This window comes from Pan paniscus, chromosome 8 (assembly GCF_029289425.2).
Source record: "Pan paniscus chromosome 8, NHGRI_mPanPan1-v2.0_pri, whole genome shotgun sequence".
Lineage (NCBI taxonomy): Eukaryota > Metazoa > Chordata > Mammalia > Primates > Hominidae > Pan > Pan paniscus.
In genome coordinates, this window is record NC_073257.2 from 126,170,518 (window position 1) to 126,189,271 (window position 18,754).

The 18,754-nt window shown below is 48.6% G+C and overlaps 2 protein-coding genes across 14 annotated transcripts in view; one reads left to right on the forward strand and one right to left on the reverse strand.

Annotated features, from left to right (window-relative positions):
- VWA2 (von Willebrand factor A domain containing 2) overlaps nt 1–8,869 on the forward strand; it is a 55,594-nt gene extending 46,725 nt beyond the window's left edge. For both annotated transcript variants that reach the window (XM_034931537.3, XM_057298786.2), the window contains exons 11-14: nt 317–889; nt 3,309–3,860; nt 4,611–4,736; nt 5,593–8,869. In XM_034931537.3, the coding sequence (XP_034787428.1) occupies nt 317–889; nt 3,309–3,860; nt 4,611–4,736; nt 5,593–5,690 (1,349 nt within the window). In that variant the 3' untranslated portion in view covers nt 5,691–8,869. The remainder of the gene's footprint in view (nt 1–316; nt 890–3,308; nt 3,861–4,610; nt 4,737–5,592) is intronic.
- Nucleotides 8,870–9,205: 336 nt separating this feature from the next.
- Nucleotides 9,206–18,754, reverse strand: part of AFAP1L2 (actin filament associated protein 1 like 2) — a 109,600-nt gene continuing 100,051 nt past the window's right edge. For 4 of the 12 annotated variants that reach the window (XM_034931531.4, XM_008950936.6, XM_034931534.4 and 1 more), the window contains 7 exons: nt 16,720–16,865; nt 15,735–15,846; nt 14,826–15,071; nt 14,574–14,742; nt 13,638–13,793; nt 11,606–11,799; nt 10,463–11,486 (listed from right to left, as the gene is read on the reverse strand). In XM_034931531.4, coding sequence (XP_034787422.2) covers nt 11,310–11,486; nt 11,606–11,799; nt 13,638–13,793; nt 14,574–14,742; nt 14,826–15,071; nt 15,735–15,846; nt 16,720–16,865 — 1,200 coding nt within the window. In that variant the 3' untranslated portion in view covers nt 10,463–11,309. The other 8 variants (XM_057298785.2, XM_034931536.4, XM_024930431.5 and 5 more) reach the window with 4 other exon arrangements.

Here is an 18,754-nt window from a genome sequence, read left to right on the forward strand (position 1 = left end):
CAAACACAGGAGCATATATTTTCATGATCTTGAGGCAGACAAAGATTTCTCAGGACACACACAGGACTAACCATAATGGAAAAAAGTGATAATGTAGATGGCATTTTTCTTTAAAAAGTGGCTAGATGGAGACCCTTAGCGAGTGCCAGGAGTGCCATGTCTCTAACTCTGTGACGAGCACCGGTCACTTAAGCTCGGGGGGCCCACAGTTTCTCTGCACCATCTCCCTCCTGGGAGATGTTCGGCATCTCGGGTGGGACAGCTCGCATGCCACATGGCCATGGCTTGACAGTGGGTGTTGCTGTGATCCCCGCAGCCCTGAAGCTGAGCCTGGAATGCAGGGTCGACCTCCTCTTCCTGCTGGACAGCTCTGCGGGCACCACTCTGGACGGCTTCCTGCGGGCCAAAGTCTTCGTGAAGCGGTTTGTGCAGGCCGTGCTGAGCAAGGACTCTCGGGCCCGAGTGGGTGTGGCCACATACAGCAGGGAGCTGCTGGTGGCAGTGCCTGTGGGGGAGTACCAGGATGTGCCTGACCTGGTCAGGAGCCTCGATGGCATTCCCTTCCTTGGTGGCCCCACCCTGACGGGCAGTGCCTTGCGGCAGGCGGCAGAGCGTGGCTTTGGGAGCGCCACCAGGACAGGCCAGGACCGGCCACGTAGAGTGGTGGTTTTGCTCACTGAGTCACGCTCTGAGGATGAGGTTGCAGGCCCAGCACGTCATGCAAGGGCGCGAGAGCTGCTCCTGCTGGGTGTAGGCAGTGAGGCCGTGCGGGCAGAGCTGGAGGAGATCACAGGCAGCCCAAAGCATGTGATGGTCTACTCGGACCCTCAGGATCTGCTCAACCAAATCCCTGAGCTGCAGGGGAAGCTGTGCAGCCGGCAGTGGCCAGGTAAGGTCCCAGTGCCTGACCCAGGACCACTGGTCAGTGGGCAGGTCCTTCCTCCTTTTGGCCACCCCCTAACCATCATTTTCTGCCAGTGCCTCTTCTAGGGGCTGAAACCACAGCCCCACTCTTTCAGGCACCAGTCACATAAACAATTTTCAGTTTACCTGTCAACAAAATGGGACTAATAGTAGTACCTCCTGAGAGATCTTTAGTGAGAATTAGGTAAGATGGGCAGTGTACATGCTTAGTACAGAGTAAGCACTCAGCAAACTCTAGGTGTTGCTGTTATCATTATTAATCACGATTTTATTATTGTTGTTACTAAGAGCTCTGAATCTACTAAGCAGGCTCCAGAGCAGCAGCTTCCCAGCTCTGATGGCAATCCACAGAAAAGTGTGTTCCTGGTGCACACATGCACATGTATGCACACATACACGGATGCATGTGCATGCACACGCGCTGGTGCAGCCACACACAACTGAAACAAATGCTTCCTGAGAGGATACTTACCCTGTCTACTTGGGATGCATTCTGACATTTTTCTCTTCTGTTCTGTTTTGCAAGCCATGAAGCTGATTTTTTATGACCCCTATTGGAAGGCACACTAGAGAACACTGTCCCCACGCAGAGGCCTGGCCCATGGCCAGAGATGTAGTAGCTGAAACACGTCTTTTTTTTCTTTTGAGACAGGGTCTTGCTCTGTTACCCAGGCTGGAATGCAGTGGCACGATCATAGCTCACTGCAGCCTTGAACTCCTAGGCTCATGTGATCCTTCCACCTCAGCCTCCAGAATAGCCAGGACTACAGGTGCACACCACCATGCCCAGCTAATTGTTTTATTTTTTAGAGAGATGTGGTCTTGCTATGTTGCCCAGGCTGGTCTTGAACTCCTGGGCTCAAGCAATCCACCCACCTCAGCCTCCCAAAGTGGAGGGATTACAGGCTTGAGTGAAATGTAAGCCTTTATAGGGCTCCTGGAGTTCTCCCCTTGGTAGGTGGGCATGGGAAGCTACAGATGTGATTCTGCTTCTCAGCCCTGATGCCACCACTCTCCCCAAGGCGAAAGGCTTTCCCTCCTGTAAGGCGGAAGGACTGGGATTGGCTGCCCACTCCCACCCTGCCCCTCCAGGCTGGTCTAAGTGCTTTTGTTCTGCTGCTTTGTTTGGTTGGATTTTTTAAAAAAAATAATAGTTGTAGATTTATAGGAAAAAATAATTGACAATAGTGGAGAGTTCCCTATACCCCACACCCAGTTTCCCCTCCTATTAACACCTTGCATTAGTATGGCACAGTGTTATCATTAATGAACCAGTATTGATACATCATTATTTAGTGAATCCATGCTTATTCATATTTGTTTAGTTTTTACCTAATGTCTTTTTTCTGTTCCAGAATCCCATCCAGGACCCCACAGTACATGTAGTCAGCCACCTTCCCCGTAGCTGTGATAGTTTCTCAGACGTTCCTGGTGTGGGAGTGGTTTTAAAAACCAGTAATCAGAGCATCAGCTCCTCTAACTCCATACTTAGAATTTCCAGTGGTTCCCCTTTGCACTTGGAATAAAACCCAAACTCCTTCCCCTGGCTTCTGAGAGCTCCCTGTGGCCTGATCCCCACAGGCCTCTCTGCATCCCCTGCACAGGAGAGGCCTTCTGGCTCATACTTACTTGTCTTTCAGTTCTTAGGTGAAATGTCACCTCCCCAGAGAAGCTCTGACCCCTTCTCCCAGTCTTGTTATGTTCCCCTACTGGTCTCTCTCGAAGTCCCCTGCTTTTCCCTCCACGCTGCCGACATCATTTGTAATTCTATGTTCATTTCATGTCTGTTCCCCTAGACTGTCAGCCTGTTGACAGCAGGCATGGGCCCATTTTGTCCATACAGCATCTAATTAGTGCCCTGCATACTGGGGATGGATGAAGGCACAGGTGAAGATGTTGTCACAAAGGGTTGCCCACAAACCCAAACCCCATGGGTTACATAAGACAGGAACTTATTTCTCTCACATACAGTTCAGAGGTGAGTGGCCCAGGCCAGCAGGGCTTGGTCATCTTATGACTTCCACCTTGAGGTCCAAGGTCACCATTTCTCAGCCAGCAGGAAGGGGGAGAGGGGAAGTGGAAGGTAAGCAGCTTCCAGCTGCATGAGTTTGAAATTGATCACGTCCGTCAGATAGAACTTAGACACGTGGCCACCCTAGCTGCCAGGAAGTCTGGGAAATGTGGTCTGGCAGGCACTCATCTTCCTGCTAATATTCTAGGAAAGTGCTGTTCTGTGGCTAAAAGGAAGACATAGAGGGTGTATTTTGTAGTGAACAGAGCACCCTGGCTGACCTTGGCCCTACCCAACCTGGCAGTCCCTGGGTCCCGTCGAGGGGCTCTGACTGGCACATCCACTGCTGAAGCCCCTCTGCTTGCTCCTGCAGGGTGCCGGACACAAGCCCTGGACCTCGTCTTCATGTTGGACACCTCTGCCTCAGTAGGGCCTGAGAATTTTGCTCAGATGCAGAGCTTTGTGAGAAGCTGTGCCCTCCAGTTTGAGGTGAACCCTGACGTGACACAGGTCGGCCTGGTGGTGTATGGCAGCCAGGTGCAGACTGCCTTCGGGCTGGACACCAAACCCACCCGGGCTGCGCTGCTGCGGGCCATTAGCCAGGCCCCCTACCTAGGTGGGGTGGGCTCAGCCGGCACCGCCCTGCTGCACATCTATGACAAAGTGATGACTGTCCAGAGGGGTGCCCGGCCTGGTGTCCCCAAAGCTGTGGTGGTGCTCACAGGCGGGAGAGGCGCAGAGGATGCAGCCGTTCCTGCCCAGAAGCTGAGGAACAATGGCATCTCTGTCTTGGTCGTGGGCGTGGGGCCTGTCCTAAGTGAGGGTCTGCGGAGGCTTGCAGGTCCCCGGGATTCCCTGATCCACGTGGCAGCTTACGCCGACCTGCGGTACCACCAGGACGTGCTCATTGAGTGGCTGTGTGGAGGTGAGTCGGGGAATCCACACCCTCAGGGCTGCCCCCATGGCAGGCCCTCAGCCTGAGCCTTCACATACATCATGACGAGGATGGCAGCTCTTCCCAGCTACTGAGCACTTGGCTTCCCAAGTGCCAGGTTCTGTGCTAAACCCCATGCTCACATAAAATCCTACAGTAGGCATAACCATCCTATTTGACATTTAAGGTATAGAAAGTTTAACTAACATAGATAACTCCCTCCCAAACTTGAGAATTTATGCATTCCCTTTAAACAGAACACACTTTTAGAATATCCACAAGCTTCCTAAGGGTCTAAAGATCCCACATTCACACTGACTTGGGCAGTGACAGAGCCCAGAGCAAACAGGGCCAGGCCAGCCCAAATCCAGTGACCTCCTCTTCACCTTCTTAAAAGAGACAGGAGAATCACTTGAACCCGGGAGGTGGAGGTTGTGGTGAGCCAAGATTGCGCCATTGTACTCCAGCCTGGGCAACAAGAGCAAGACTCTGCCTCAAAAAAAAAAAAAAAAATCTGCCATGTGTATGGCACATCTGAGCAATGGACTCTCCATGAGTCTGTAGGAGAGCTGGGTCTTACTAACCTAGCCAAGTGGTATGCAGCACCAACCATGAGCTACCAGGGCAAAGGGAGACATGACTCTAGTAGCCTTGCACCTCTACTGGGCTTACTTAGGGTAGGGGTCTTCGGGTCTCACCCATGCCTGGCCGGCCTGGTGGGTGTGGTGTTCTCCATTGTAGAAGCCAAGCGGCCAGTCAACATCTGCAAACCCAGCCCGTGCATGAATGAGGGCAGCTGCGTCCTGCAGAATGGGAGCTACCGCTGCGAGTGTCGGGATGGCTGGGAGGGCCCCCACTGCGAGAACCGTGAGTGGAGCTCTTGCTCTGTATGTGTGAGCCAGGGATGGTATTGCGAGTCCTGCCAAGTCCCACAAACTCAGCTGAAGGCAGGTTCTAAAACATTCGTTCAGTGGAAGAAATTATTCAGTCGTTTACCCACGAAACATTCAGTGAGTACCTCCTGCATCCCAGGCATTGTTCTCAGTGCAGGAACATAGCAGTAAACAAATGAATAAAACCTCTGCCCTCATGGAGCTTCCATTCTAATGGGAAGACAGACAATAAGCAAATAATACAACATGTGGTGTGGTAGACGGTGCTAAGCACCCCAGAGAAAGTCATGACAACTAGGAGGGAGGCCACAGTTAGGAGCACAGTAGATCCAGGGTACAGGGATGTAGACGGAGGCAGGGATGGGTAAATGCGGTGGTGGGAGCTGCTGGAAGCTCTTTTTGGGGTGCTTTCTATTTGCTCAGTAAAATGGGAGGAACAGCTAAGTGAGGACGAGGAGGAGGTGCTAGAGGTTTGAGAGAAAAGAAGTCACTGTCAAGGGTAACAGATTAGGACCTAGAGAGTGATCGTTGGGAGGCATTAGAGGTCCAATTATGGCTCCTGTTCATGAGTTTGAAGTTAGAACAGCCAGAAATCAGAAGACAAGTCCAGTCGGAGCCTTGGTTTTTTGGCCACGGGCAGAGGTTGGCTTCCTAAGGCCAGAGAGAAGCTCTGGAGGATAATCACATGGGGTCTCTAATCTGGCATCTTCTGCTGGGGGGGAGGTGGGTTGTAGAGTAAGAGCAGGACCTGAAGGGGTCCTCAGAGGCTGCTGGAGGGCTGAGAAGGGGATGCAGACACTCCTGTCCTCAGACTTCACTTCCTTCCCCAGGATTCTTGAGAGGAGACGCCCCTGAGGCACATGGCTCCCGTGCAGGAGGGCAGCAGCCGTACCCCTCCCAGCAACTACAGAGAAGGCCTGGGCACTGAAATGGTGCCTACCTTCTGGAATGTCTGTGCCCTAGGGTCCTTAGAATGTCTGCTTCCCGCTGTGGCCAGGACCACTATTCTCACTGAGGGAGGAGGATGTCCCAACTGCAGCCATGCTGCTTAGAGACAAGAAAGCAGCTGATGTCACCCACAAACGATGTTGTTGAAAAGTTTCGATGTGTAAGTAAATACCCACTTTCTGTACCTGCTGTGCCTTGTTGAGGCTATGTCATCTGCCACCTTTCCCTTGAGGATAAACAAGGGGTCCTGAAGACTTAAATTTAGCGGCCTGACGTTCCTTTGCCCACAATCAATGCTCGCCAGAATGTTGTTGACACAGTAATGCCCAGCAGAGGCCTTTACTAGAGCATCCTTTGGACCGCGAAGGCCACGGCCTTTCAAGATGGAAAGCAGCAGCTTTTCCACTTCCCCAAAGACATTCTGGATGCATTTGCATTGAGTCTGAAAGGGGGCTTGAGGGACGTTTGTGACTTCTGGCGACTGCCTTTTGTGTGTGGAAGAGACTTGGAAAGGTCTCAGACTGAAATGTGACCAATTAACCAGCTTGTTTGATGATGGCGGAGGGGCTGAGTGTGCAATGGGCCCAGGTCTGGAGGGGCCACGTAAAATCGTTGTGAGTCGTGAGCAGTGTCCACCTGAAGGGTCTTCCTTTCGAAAGAGGCTGCGGCCAGAGACTGTGGCTCATGCTTGTGATCCCAGCACTTTGGAGGCTGAGGCAGGTGGATCACCCAAGGTCAGGAGTTTGAGACCAGCCTGGCCAATGTGGTGAAACTTTGTCTTTACTTAAAATACAAAAGGTAGCCGGGGGTGGTGGCGGGTGCCTATAATCCCAGCTACTCAGGAGGCTGAGACAGGAGAATGGCTTGAACCTGGGAGGCGGAAGTTGCAGTGAGCTGAGATCTCACCACTGCACTCCAGTCTGGGCAACAAGAGTAAAAATGTGTCTCAAAAAGAAAAAAATGTACTTAGGAGGAGTTAATTGTGGCGTGTTTATGGAATTATTTCCTTATTCTCCTTTTAGTGGGGCAAAGAGAAGTAAGATTCTTAAACTCAAAAATATAGGATAAAGAAACTTACAGAGATTTTGCTTTTTAAAACATTGATCTTACACTGTCTAGATTTAATTTTGTTTTGCTTTGCTTTTCTACACAGTTTTTAAAGAAATATTTCAAGAAATGTTGGTTATTTATTAAACAGGGATATTTGTACCTATGTGGCAAAGAGGCATATTTGGAATATTCTCTGGCAAACTAGATACTTACTTACCTATCGCTGCAGTATTTAGGAATTACTTCTTCTCCTTGGTTGTGTTGTTTAGAGTTGGATTTTCTGTAGAAATCTTTCTAGAGCTCTGATGTGACTCCAGACACTTTATCGTTTTTCTTTTTTTTGAGACGGAGTTTTGCTCTTGTTGCCCAGGCTAGAGTGCAGTGGTACAATCTTGGCTCACTGCAACCTTTGCCTCCCAGGTTGAAGTGATTCTCATGCCTCAGCCTCTTGAGTAGCTGGGATTATAGGCACGTGCCACCATGCCTAGCTAATTTTTGTATCTTTAGTTAGAGACAGGGTTTCACCATGTTGGCCAGGCTAGTCTCGAACTTCTGACCTCAGGTGATCCCCCTGCCTTGGCCTCCCAAAGTGCTGGGATTACAGGGGTGAACCACTGTGCCTGGCCCATTTTTCTTTATAAATATTTTAACATAATGTTTTATAGACAAACATTCAAGGGTACTTTGGCTTTAAGAACTTCAGGATTTCTGGTGCTAGAAAAGTGCTTGAAGCAGTATCACCAAGATTTTAGATATTAAAAAGTCTGGTGTACCAGACATTGAGCCATAATCATCTATATTCAAGGGATACTTTCATTGATAACTTTGTTATTATGCTGCCCTTCACAGAAGACAACATCCAGGGCAGGATCACATGCTCCCTAGCAGATGCTGATCAGTGATGTCATAGAAATTACATGAATCCATTGTCTTTAAATAGCAGTTTAACCATGTTATAATGTAGGCTTTTTGTCTTGTTCCGGGCTGGTATTTGGGTGCCCTGATTGAATTACTTGGATTTAAACAGCAAACTGTGGGCTCTCGACTTACATAGTAAAGGCCTTTACTGTTTCTTTGTAGGAAATGGGTTTCTCGCCTTTGAAACATTTTTTCCCCTTTCGTAGTGACAGTGCCACTAAATAGTTCAGCTTTTGTCAGTCCCCCAGGAAAGTGCTATCCTATGGCCTAACTAGCCAAGCCTTTTTTCTTTCATTTAAAAGAAATTAGCTTTAATTTTTACCTTTAATTACTTATTCAAATAAGACAGAAATATATTTTCCTTGCAATAATTAAAACATTGCATATAGGCCATGCATTTCCTTATTTTCTCTGAACGATCCTGATTCCAGTCATCTTGTTGAATACCCTAGTTCTAATAATTGACTCTTGCTTTTCTAGAGAAATATTTCCAAATGATGCTAGTTTTGTCTCTTCCTTTCAAAGTTGTATACCACTTCTTTTTCTTGTCATTTTGCATTGCCTGGGACCTCCAGAATAATGTTTCATGAAGTAGCATGTATCCATATCTGGTTCTTGACTTTTTCATCATTATAATTGTTTTCTATGGGTTACTTATCAGTTTAAGAATGCTTAATTCCTAGATGAACTAAGAGTGTTTATTACATGTTGAGATTTATGGTATGCTTTTTCTTCTTCAAGATAATGCATTTTTTGTATTATCTGTTAATGTGATAGGTTATCCATTTGTATATTTTCAATCATTGAACAACCCTTGATTTTTTTGGATAAACTCTATTTGGTCATTATGCATCATTCTATAAACCCTGCTGAATTTTTCATTTGCCAACATCTTATTTCAGATTCTTTTAATCTGTGTCCAACAATGAGATTTGTTTTCTTTTGCAATTTGTTTTGAATTTTTGGTATCAGAGCTATACTAACCTTATAATGGAAAATACATATTTCTCAAACTTTTACACTGATATATTCATAGTATTTTCTTATAATTTGAAAAATCTTGTCAGTATCTGTATTAAGGCCTCCATTTCAGTTCTGCTATTTCATATTGCCTTAGGTTGTCTATTTGTCTCTTTAATGAACCCGATTTTGATTTTGTCATTTTTAAAATAAACACATTTATGCTATAAACTTCCTTAATTACTACTTAGGCAACCTTCCCAGTATTGGTATGTTTCTTTTTTCCCAAGAATTCTTTAGGAGTATATTTAACTTCTGGGAGGAGTACTGATTTTTCATTCACTTATATATGATCAATTTCTGCAGATGTTTCCTGTGTCTTTGGTATGTTGTTAACTGTACAACTAAAATTTGCTTTCAGCCTTATCTATGCTCTTTGATTCAAGGAGGCTGAGTTTCCTGCTAGGATCCCATCTTGTAGTTCAGTGTGTAAATAACCAAAACATTTCCTCCCTTGAAAACCCCCCAGGCCCTGCCCCAAGTCATTTCATGAACTACGAGGAAAACTTCAAATACAATGAACATTTTATTTTAAAAAACCTAACTCACCACTTGGTAAAAGGTCACCAAATGTTTATGAGAGAGGAAATAAGAATAAAAAAGACATTTAGTTCTCAGGAACAAGTGTTAGAGAACTGATACACAACCCTCCAGAAATGAGGCAGAGATAATAGATGAAATGTTTCAACCTGTGTTAAAAAAAAAAAAAAATGCCATCAGAGGAAAAGACAGGGGCAGCACAAGGAACAGCACTGCCAATTTTAAGAGGGCGATCACCCTAACCAAAAATCACCACTTTGTTCTTGGAAGGAGAATGAACATTAAACAGAACTTAAAATCAGGGACTATTTATATTAAATAACTCTTCCCTTAAAAATGGCCTGATCACAGCAATGAATCTGTAAACACAGAGTAATTTTTTTTCCTACAGTAAAGAGTCACTTTAATCTCAAAAGATACTTTTCACTGTTCTAAATGACAGGATTTTAAGCATTTTTTCCTATATATAATATAAGCATTTTTTCCTATATATAATACAGCATCACTTAAAATTTTATTTAAAGACAGTTGATTCAGGCCTGCCTTGGACTGGAAAGAAATCTTTAACTTAGTGGGATCAGTGCTTCAGCTTGGTCCCAAATATTTTCCCCTGTTATTGTTTCTCAAAACTCATGTTATAGATGGTTTTACAGATGATGTCAATGCTGTTTAAAATCACTGAAGACTGAGTTGGGCCTGGTAATATTGGAGAGAACTGAAGGCAAGGATGGTTTAATCCCCAACTGCTAAGTATTGGATAAGAGATGATGGCTAGGAGTTTAGGTCTTCTCACTCACCAAAGCCACGTGACCCATAAGACAGGGCCCTGCTTCCTTGATTCATCTTCCACCAAAGTCTAAACACGAGGTTTTCACTATTTAAAAATCTTAGTAAAGCAATTGATGACAACTTCAAAAAAGAAAGAAACACAGAACATCCCGAAATACAACGTCTTGTTTACATCCAATAGACTTAGGTCTCCAAAGAAGCCTCCTTTTTGTTGTATTATTTCCTTTGGCTCTGAAAAGGGACAGAGCCTCCTCTTAGCTGAAGCTCTCCATTCACAGTACCTCAGTCTTTGCTTTTTCTTCTAAACAGACTCACCCTTTCACATAGTTTTTGCTTTAACAAAGCAGGATTGTCACCAAGGTCCACCTTGACATGAGAGTCTTTAGATGAAGCTTGTTTTCTAACTTGCTCCTTTCTTCTCCCATTCCTAGGGTACCATTCAAATACCAGCACCCACCCCCCACCAAAAAGATAGTTAGTTATCCACTGTAGCAACCTTGATATACATAGAAAAAATGTGAGAAAAACTATTTTAGGCATAGAGGTGATAAATGTTTCAAACCCTGTGTGTTCATCACTGCTTAGAGTGCCTATTCAGAGATTTTGAGACTGTGGCACAACAGCGGGTGCCTATAAGTGATGTCTCTCACAGCAACAAGGGAGTGGAGGTTCAGATGCTTGCATGGATTTATTGGTTAGCCATTGTTGTGGGACCTCCAAATATCTCCAGCAGGTAAGGAGGATAGGAATAAGGAGCAGAATTTGCCAAAAGCAAAGGCAGCCCTAGGCATGTTCTTTAGTGTACAAATGAGTAAACAAGTAAATGATTAATGATACTTTTTTGACTAGCCATCAGGGAGAAACCGCATCATAGCATGGATTCCTCATTCACAACTTGCTGAGAATTTTGCCAGTAGTTGGGTGGGCAACTTTGGGCAATTCAAACCACCTATGTGAGTCTGTTTCTTTAGTTTTAATGGTAGAAGTCCTGTGGAGTCACTGACTGACTTTTTGGTTTGAAAACTCAGTCATAATCTGTCCCTGAGCTGCAGCTGGCCTCCTGGAATCTACCCATAACTGTGTGGAGGGCAAGAACTGAAGCATCCCCAAGCTCACGGGGAAGGATGCTCGAACCAAGTGCAGGCACCTTTCTGGTTGGTCAGTGCCAGAGACTGAGCTGAAGGCATAGCAAAGCCATGGCCACTCCTTGGTGAGTGCTGAGCCCTTGCTCAGAGCTGGTGCCAAAAGCCACAAAGCACCACCTGGGTCAGAAGATGGGCCCCTACCTTAGTGACATTTCTGCTGGCCCCAAGGGAGGCTGGGAGTGACTGCTTACCTTGGCTTTCTGGAGTACAGTGCCTTTGCCTGTGACCATGACCGAGAGAGGCCTGTTCTTGAGTGTGGTTGCAGAGTTGACTGGGGTACAGTCTGGGGCAGAGGCAGGTGTGACAGCTTTGGGCTGTGGTTACAGGAGGAGAGCAAGGGCTGAGTCAAGGGGAGGGAGATGTGACCCACCCACCCCAACCCATGTCCAGGGAGCCCCGCAAGCAGCCCAGAGGCCGCAGTTCCAGCACTCACGCGGGGGCTCACGTTCTCCAGGTGGGTGGTGTCCACGGTGGTGCCTAATGTCACAGGCCCTGCCTCAGCCTTCTTCAGGTTGTCCTTCACCTCCATGATGCTGAGCTCCAGGTCCACGCGCCTGCTCTCCTCGCCCCGGCACTCCTCATCAATTTCCTTCAGCTTCTGCTCCAGGCTCGCCAGGACTTCCTTGTCTGGAGAGAGAATTATGCAGGTGTCAGAGAACAGCATCTCAGCCCAGGCCAGGGAGCCCTGCTGGGTGGAGGCAGGATCTACATACCCCGCCACCCGAGAAGGACCACAGGTCTGGCCCCAACACTCAGAGCCAGGAGGGGCCTGTATGCCGGGGCAGCCTGGAGGCCTCCTTTAGCTAGCATTCTGCAAAGGCTGGGAGGCTCTTGGGGAGGAGAGCTCTGGCTTCACTAAGGGGCATGAGTCTGAGGCCTAAGTCCCTTCTTGTAGGTTCTCAGAGACTCTTGGTTGCTTTGACAGTGACCCAAAAGGGTGAGGGGCTTTATTCATGGCCCATGGAGGAGGGCTGGGCAGCTTGACCTGCCCTACCAAGTTCCCTCAATCCTCTGGCTTCCCTAGGCCTAACAGAGCAGGAGTCCTCAGCCCTGGCTCCTCCTGTTAACCCTGGACCTCTCGGGTTGATGCTGCCACACCGTGAAATGATGCCTAGGGCCTGTATTCTAGAAGCTCACTGCTGGAGGAAAGGATGGTATCACATATGTACCACATAGAGTCCTGAGCACAGGGCCACTGTTTAAGAAAAATTCACAGATGCTATTGAAGGACCATCTCTAAAGAGGGAAGGAAAAGAAAACGTATACTAATAATGTTTTGAAGATTGGAGTTTAAAAAAATACAGTTCAAGCTGGGTGCGGTGGTTCACGCCTGTAATCCCAGTACTTTGGGAGGCTGAGGCAGGCAGATCACTTAAGGCCAGGAGTTCGAGACCATCCTGGCCAACATGGTGAAATCCCATCTCTACTAAAAATACAAAAATTAGCTGGACATGGTGGCGGATGCCTGTAATCCCAGCTACTCAGGAGGCTGAGACAGGAGAATCGCTTGAACCCAGGAGGCAGAGGTTGCAGTGACCCAAGATCACGCCACTGCACTCCAGCCTGGGCAACAGAGCAAGACTGTCTCAAAAAAAGAAAGCCAGTGGGTGACTTTGCACCCTCAAGACCTTCCCTCACCAGTCAGCTGAGTTTGTCCTCAAACCTGCACCGCTGCTCTTGCTTGTTCATACACCTCTACAATTTAAATAAGCACAAAGTTACTCCATGAAAACTAAGTCAAATACTTTGGAAAGGTTCTAGAAGAGGCAGGTTGCAGCTGGGCATGGTGGCTCACACCTGTAATCCCAGCACTTTGGGAGGCCAAGGCAGGTGTCCCTTGGGCTCAGGAGCTCTAGACCAGCCTGGGCAACATTGCAAGACCCCATCTCAATATTTTTTTAATTTTGAAATTTTAAATGCAGCAGATTGCCAGGAAATAGCTGTCAAATGATATGAGTGTGATTTGGAAGATAATCTAAAAGACTTCTTGGCAAGTATCTTAAGTTTTTGTTGACTTTCAAGAAATGAAGGCTGGAAATGAAGGCTGATGCATTAACGGGTGTAGGTAATGCATGAAGGATGACATGAGACTCCAGTCAGCCAACCAGAGCTCAAAAAATCTGCAGTGCCAGGTCCTCAAAAGATGGGCCAAGGAATATACATTTAAGTGACAATAAAACACGGCCTATGCATAACCCTGTAAAACTTCCTTTAACTAGCTTTTACGATGACCTGCTGGTCCTATTGATGTTCCGTCAGAGGCTTTCTCTCTATGTCCAGGAGAATGACCTTTCAGACAGGATTGGAAGAAAGGACACACAAGGGAGCACCCACCCAGGCCAAGGGTTGAAGGGGCCAGGGCCCACTGATTGAGAAGGTATGGTGACAGCCAGATCTTCCGCCAAAAAGTTAAGCCTACACGGCCCTCTGAGCTGAGGGTCCCTCCCCACTGGGGGGCCCCTTACCTGTGCATTTCAGTAGGGTTTCCTTTAGCTCCCGTTTCTCTTTCCGGAGCTGAGCCAGGTGCCCCCGGATTTCTTCCTTCTTCTTTTCAAGCCTCTCCTTCTCCTCTGTGTACCGCTTCACCTCAGCTTCTGTCCGATTCTTGCCAAGCTTGATCTCTACAGACCCAGAGAGGGAAGCCCCAGGTAAGCAGAGCTGGATCATGAGGGCTGTCCCCAGTCTACTCCCCAGGCTCGGATACAACCTGGGGCTTTGGCACAAAGCCCTGCTAGGCTGGATGCCAGACCTGGACAGGTCCCTCTACCTCTCTGAACTTGTTTCCTAATCTGAAAACGATGGTGTGATGGTTAATATTGAATGTCAACTTGATTGGATTGAAGGATGCAAAGTATTGTTGCTGGGTGTGTCTGTGTGAGCGTGTTGCCAAAGGAGATTAACATTTGAATCAGTGGACTGGGAGAGGCAGACCCGCTCTCAGTCTGGGTGGGCACCACCTAATCAGCTACCAGCATGGCTAGAATAAAGCAGGCAGAAGAACGTGGAAGGACTTGACTTGCTGAGTCTTCCCCAGCCTTCATCTTTCTCCCGTGCTGGATGCTTCCTGCCCTTGAACATCAGATTCCAAGTTCTTCAGCTTTTGGACTCTTAGACTTACACCAGTGATTTGCCAGGGGCTCTCGGGCCTTTGGCCACAGACTGAAGGCTGCACTGTCGGCTTCCCTACTTTTGAGGCTTTGGGACTTGGACTGATCCACCACTGGCTTCCTTGCTCCTCAACTTGCAGAAGGCCTATCGTGGGACTTGACCTTGTGATCGTGTGAGTCAATTCTCCTTAATAAACACCCTTTCATATATACATCTATCCTATTAGTTCTGTCCCTCTAGAGAACCCTGACTAATACAGATGGAATCGGGCTAACTTCCCCAAGCACAAGTACCTGCACTGGTCACGCGCAACCTGTCCTTCACAGGTGGGCTGGCACCAGGTGGGGTGGCCACCACGGCATCCGGGCAGCTCGGTGGGAAGGAGATTCTCTGCTGTTCCGTCTGGATTTTGACGGTGGTGATTCTCAGGGAAGGATCCTCTGGCTCCAAACTCTCCAGCTGCTTTGGGGGAAAGCAGACCTGACTCAGCTGGCTGAAGGGGCGCGGGAAGGTGGTCTTGCTGTCCTGCAGGGGAGGGCCTGTACCTGTTCTCCCAGGTTCTCTGGACACTTTATGCAGGGCTCATCTGGGGTGGGACCTGGGCCTGGGTCTGCAGGGAGGGCCTCAGTTGCATTGTCCAGGCAGGACAATGTCGGGGAGGAGGCCTGGGCCTGTGCACTGCTGGGGCCGTGCAGAAAGGACTTGACAGGTGTGAGGTCCAGGTACACTCGGTCAGATTCTCTCTCATTTGGGTCATCTGCAACAGGGGTGGCTTCCTCGGTAGGCTCCACCTGCAGGAGAGAGTGAGTCTGGGGCATTCACCATTACCTCTACTCCCTCAGCTGTGGAGGGGGTACCAGCCCTGCCTCACAGCTCTGGTGCCCATCTCACAGTGTTCCAAGAGATCTCCCTCCCTGCTGGGGGGGCCACTGGTTGAGTCCTAGATATGTCACTCGAGGTGGAAGACCCAGACAGAGCACTTAACTTCCCTGAACCTTATTTCCTCATCTGTAAAGAGGAAAAGAGCAGCATCTTCCCATAAGGTGGTTAGGATTCAAGGAGATCATCTGCAGGAGGTCCTCAGCTCAGCACAGGGTTCAGTGCCCAACACGTGGAAGTTGCCATCGGTGTGATCATCCCACTCAACAACCGATTTGGACCTGGAAGCCTTCTGGTGCCTCCACTCCCAATCCCACCACCACACCCCTAGCCCTGACGAGAGGGGTTCACCGGTGTTTCATCTAGATAAGTCCCCAAGCCAAGCAAACTGCACAGCCTCACATATAGGAGACAGCCTTGTTGCACTTAGGTGTCTGCACTACTGGCCTGGTAGGTGACTCAGAACCCACTCATCTCATCTCAGGGATACTCTAATGATCTCTGGCATCCAGGTGTTGAGGTTGGTAGGAGGAGGGCCTGGAGAGGCCCAGGCCGCTGCCTGGCCGGGTCCTTACCGCAGCTGTGAGCTCTGACAGTTCCACGTCGTCATACAGCTCCTCCTGGCGGTCCTGGCTAGGCAGGCCATCGATGTAAGTGTTGGGCTCTGAGAACTTTCTCTGCATCAGTCTGGAAACAGGGCGAGGTGGCACGCATGAAGCAGCTGGGGCAGGGTGGCGAAAGCACCAGACTCCAACGATTCCCAGTGAGGAGTGGTTGCCGTGAAAGTGGTGGCCACACAAGAGATCTGGGGGCTGACACTCACCTCCATGGATCTGAGGGCACCTCCTCCCTCTTTTCCCAGTGCCTTCTTCCTGAAATTCTTGGTTCGAGATTTTCCTCCCAGAAAGACAACCTTCCCTTGCCCATACGCCTTGTCCTAGGATCCCTTTGCCATCTTCTCCCCGATTCCTCCCTTCTAGGATCTCCTTCCAGCAACCACAACAAAAAACCCCTTCTCATTTCATCTTCACAATACACTTGGGGTGGCGCAGGCCAGACACTATCCCCGTTTGGTCCATGAGAAAACTGATTCTGTTTCAGTGGCTCGGCCGGCTTCCACGAGACTGGCTCTACCACCCTGACCAGAGAACGCCCTCTCCCTCAGCCCTAGTTTGCTCATCTGGAAACAGAAGCACCGCCCCCTGACCTGCTTTTCTCCAGGGTGTGCTGGAGACCCAGTGAGGGATTCACCAGAAGGACAAGTAGGAGGTCAGGAAAGGTGACAGCTCTGCCTGGAGGAGCTGGAGAGTCTAACTGCCTCTGAGGATGCCAAAGCCGCCCCCGGGGCCCGAAGCCTGGCTCGGCTCCTTGCTCTTAGCTCAGCTTCTGGCTCTTGGCCGGGCCTCCCTGAGGGCTACTCCTTGGCTTCACATTTTCCTGCTGCTGGGCAGAGTGGGGTGGGACCCTGTGCTCCCTGCTGCCCCTGACTCTGGCTGACCCAGGGCCTACAGCATGGCCAGGAATGAGAGAGTGTACAGAGGAAGGGTCCAAATTACTCACAAGAGAGAGTTTTTGGCCGCACTCACAATACAGGAGACCCTATCGGCATCCACATAGTCGTAGGTGAACTCTTCTGGGTCTGTCTTGGAGCCTGACTCAGAGAGCAGGAGACCCAGCCAGTGGCCCATTTCCTCGGAAGACTTGGCCTGGAACAAGGCCAAGAGAGACATAAGCAGGGCCAGGCAGTGCTGCCTGGTGCCAGCCCCTCCCCACCAGGCCATGACCGTACCCCTACCCCTGAGCCTGCCCACGAAAGCCTCTGTAACAGCCCGGGGCTGTGCTTCTCCTGTTCACCAGCCTATCCCACCCCCCAGTGGCCCCAGATAATATTTCCTGTCAGTGACATCTTGATGCCACCTCAATAATGCTGTGGACTTTTGTCCCAAGGGCCATATGAGATGTATATACATTGTGTTTCTAGGAGGTGAAAACTTATCACCAGGTGGTCACTATTAAAAACTGTTAGTGACCACCTGTTAATAGTTTTTAAAAGGATTTAAAAATTGTATGTCTTTTAAGTTGACACTTGTATTTTATGAACAATGCAAGTCATTCCCCCAATCCCATATACAACAAGACTTCCTGGATCCCCAAGAAATAACAACATTCAAATTTATTTTGTTCGTGGCTTCAGTAAAGTTGGGACATCTTTTAAATACCTTACACTAGCTCAGCTGCTAAATCATCATCAAAATCCCAGTGAATTTGGTATTTTTTTTTCCAGGGGACAATGCATTCTAATCAAATGCATCCATTGGGTACCTCAATTAAAATGTTCACACTGTTTCTTACCTTTATATTGAGAAAAAACTGCCCATTTAATCAAAGCTATAGGTTTATTTTGATGAGGAAAATCAGCCCCCTTTGGTATAACCCATAGCTCCATCACATTTGCTGCTACATTCTCTTCATCAAAGAGGCCGTGATGAGCAGAATTTGACATTTAGTTGGTTTTCTTTTCCCAGTTTTGTTTTTTGTTTTTTTTTTTTAAAGACAGAATCTTGTTCTGTCGCCCAGGCTGGAGTGCAGTGGTGGGATCTTGGCTCACTGCAGCCTCTGCCTCCCGGCTTCAAGCAATTCTCCTGTGTCAGCCTCCCAAGTAGCTGGGACTACAGGTGCCCACCACCACACCCAGCTAATTTTTGTATTTTAGTAGAGACAGGGTTTCACCATGTTGGCCAGGCTGGTTTCAAACTCCTGACCTCGGGTGATCCACCCGCCTCAGCCTCCCAAAGTGCTGGGGTTACAGGCATGGGCCATCATGCCCAGCCCCCACTTAGTTTCAACTGGATTCTAAATACAGCTTTTCATGGGCCTCCCCTAGTCCAGGCTGCGTCTCTGCCCTGGACAGCTGCGACAGCTTCCTAACAGGTCCCTTCTTGCCCCCTCCGATCCACTCCCACCCCAGTAGCTGGAGGAAGCATCTCAAAACCCTGATCTGAGCTTGCCGCCCTCCCCTGAAAGCCATCAGGGCTCCGTTGCTCCTAGGATCAAGCCCTGTCCCTCCCACTCCAGCCTGTCACCCAGGCCCCAGTACAAATCTATAGCACCCTCCCCACTTCCTTCCAGCCATTGTAGCTCAGCGATTGGCTGGGTAATTTGCTGAATAACATCACACTCCCAAACTAGGATGTAAGTGCCACAAGGACAGGGAGCCCATATTGCTCTTGTCCACCATATTCCTGTGCTGAGAAGATGTTTGTTGATGGGGAACCTCTGAATGGATGAATATAAGCTACAAGCTGGACCCTGGGAAGCAATTGCGATGTGGGTCTTTCAGCCACCAGAGGGCAGGATTGGCGCAAAGTTTGGATGAGGACCTCCACATCAAAGACTAAGTGAACGGGCATTCACGGGCAAGTGTGTGCTTCCATGCGTGGAAGGGACTCGGTCTCCGCCTGCCGCAGCTTGCAAAGCGTTATGGCACTTCTTATTTTTGTAAATGTAACATCACATCAAAGGGAGGATGGGGAGCGAGAGGAATGTAATTGTATCACAAAGCGAATTTTTTCCCCCAGATAAGCTCTAACAGTGT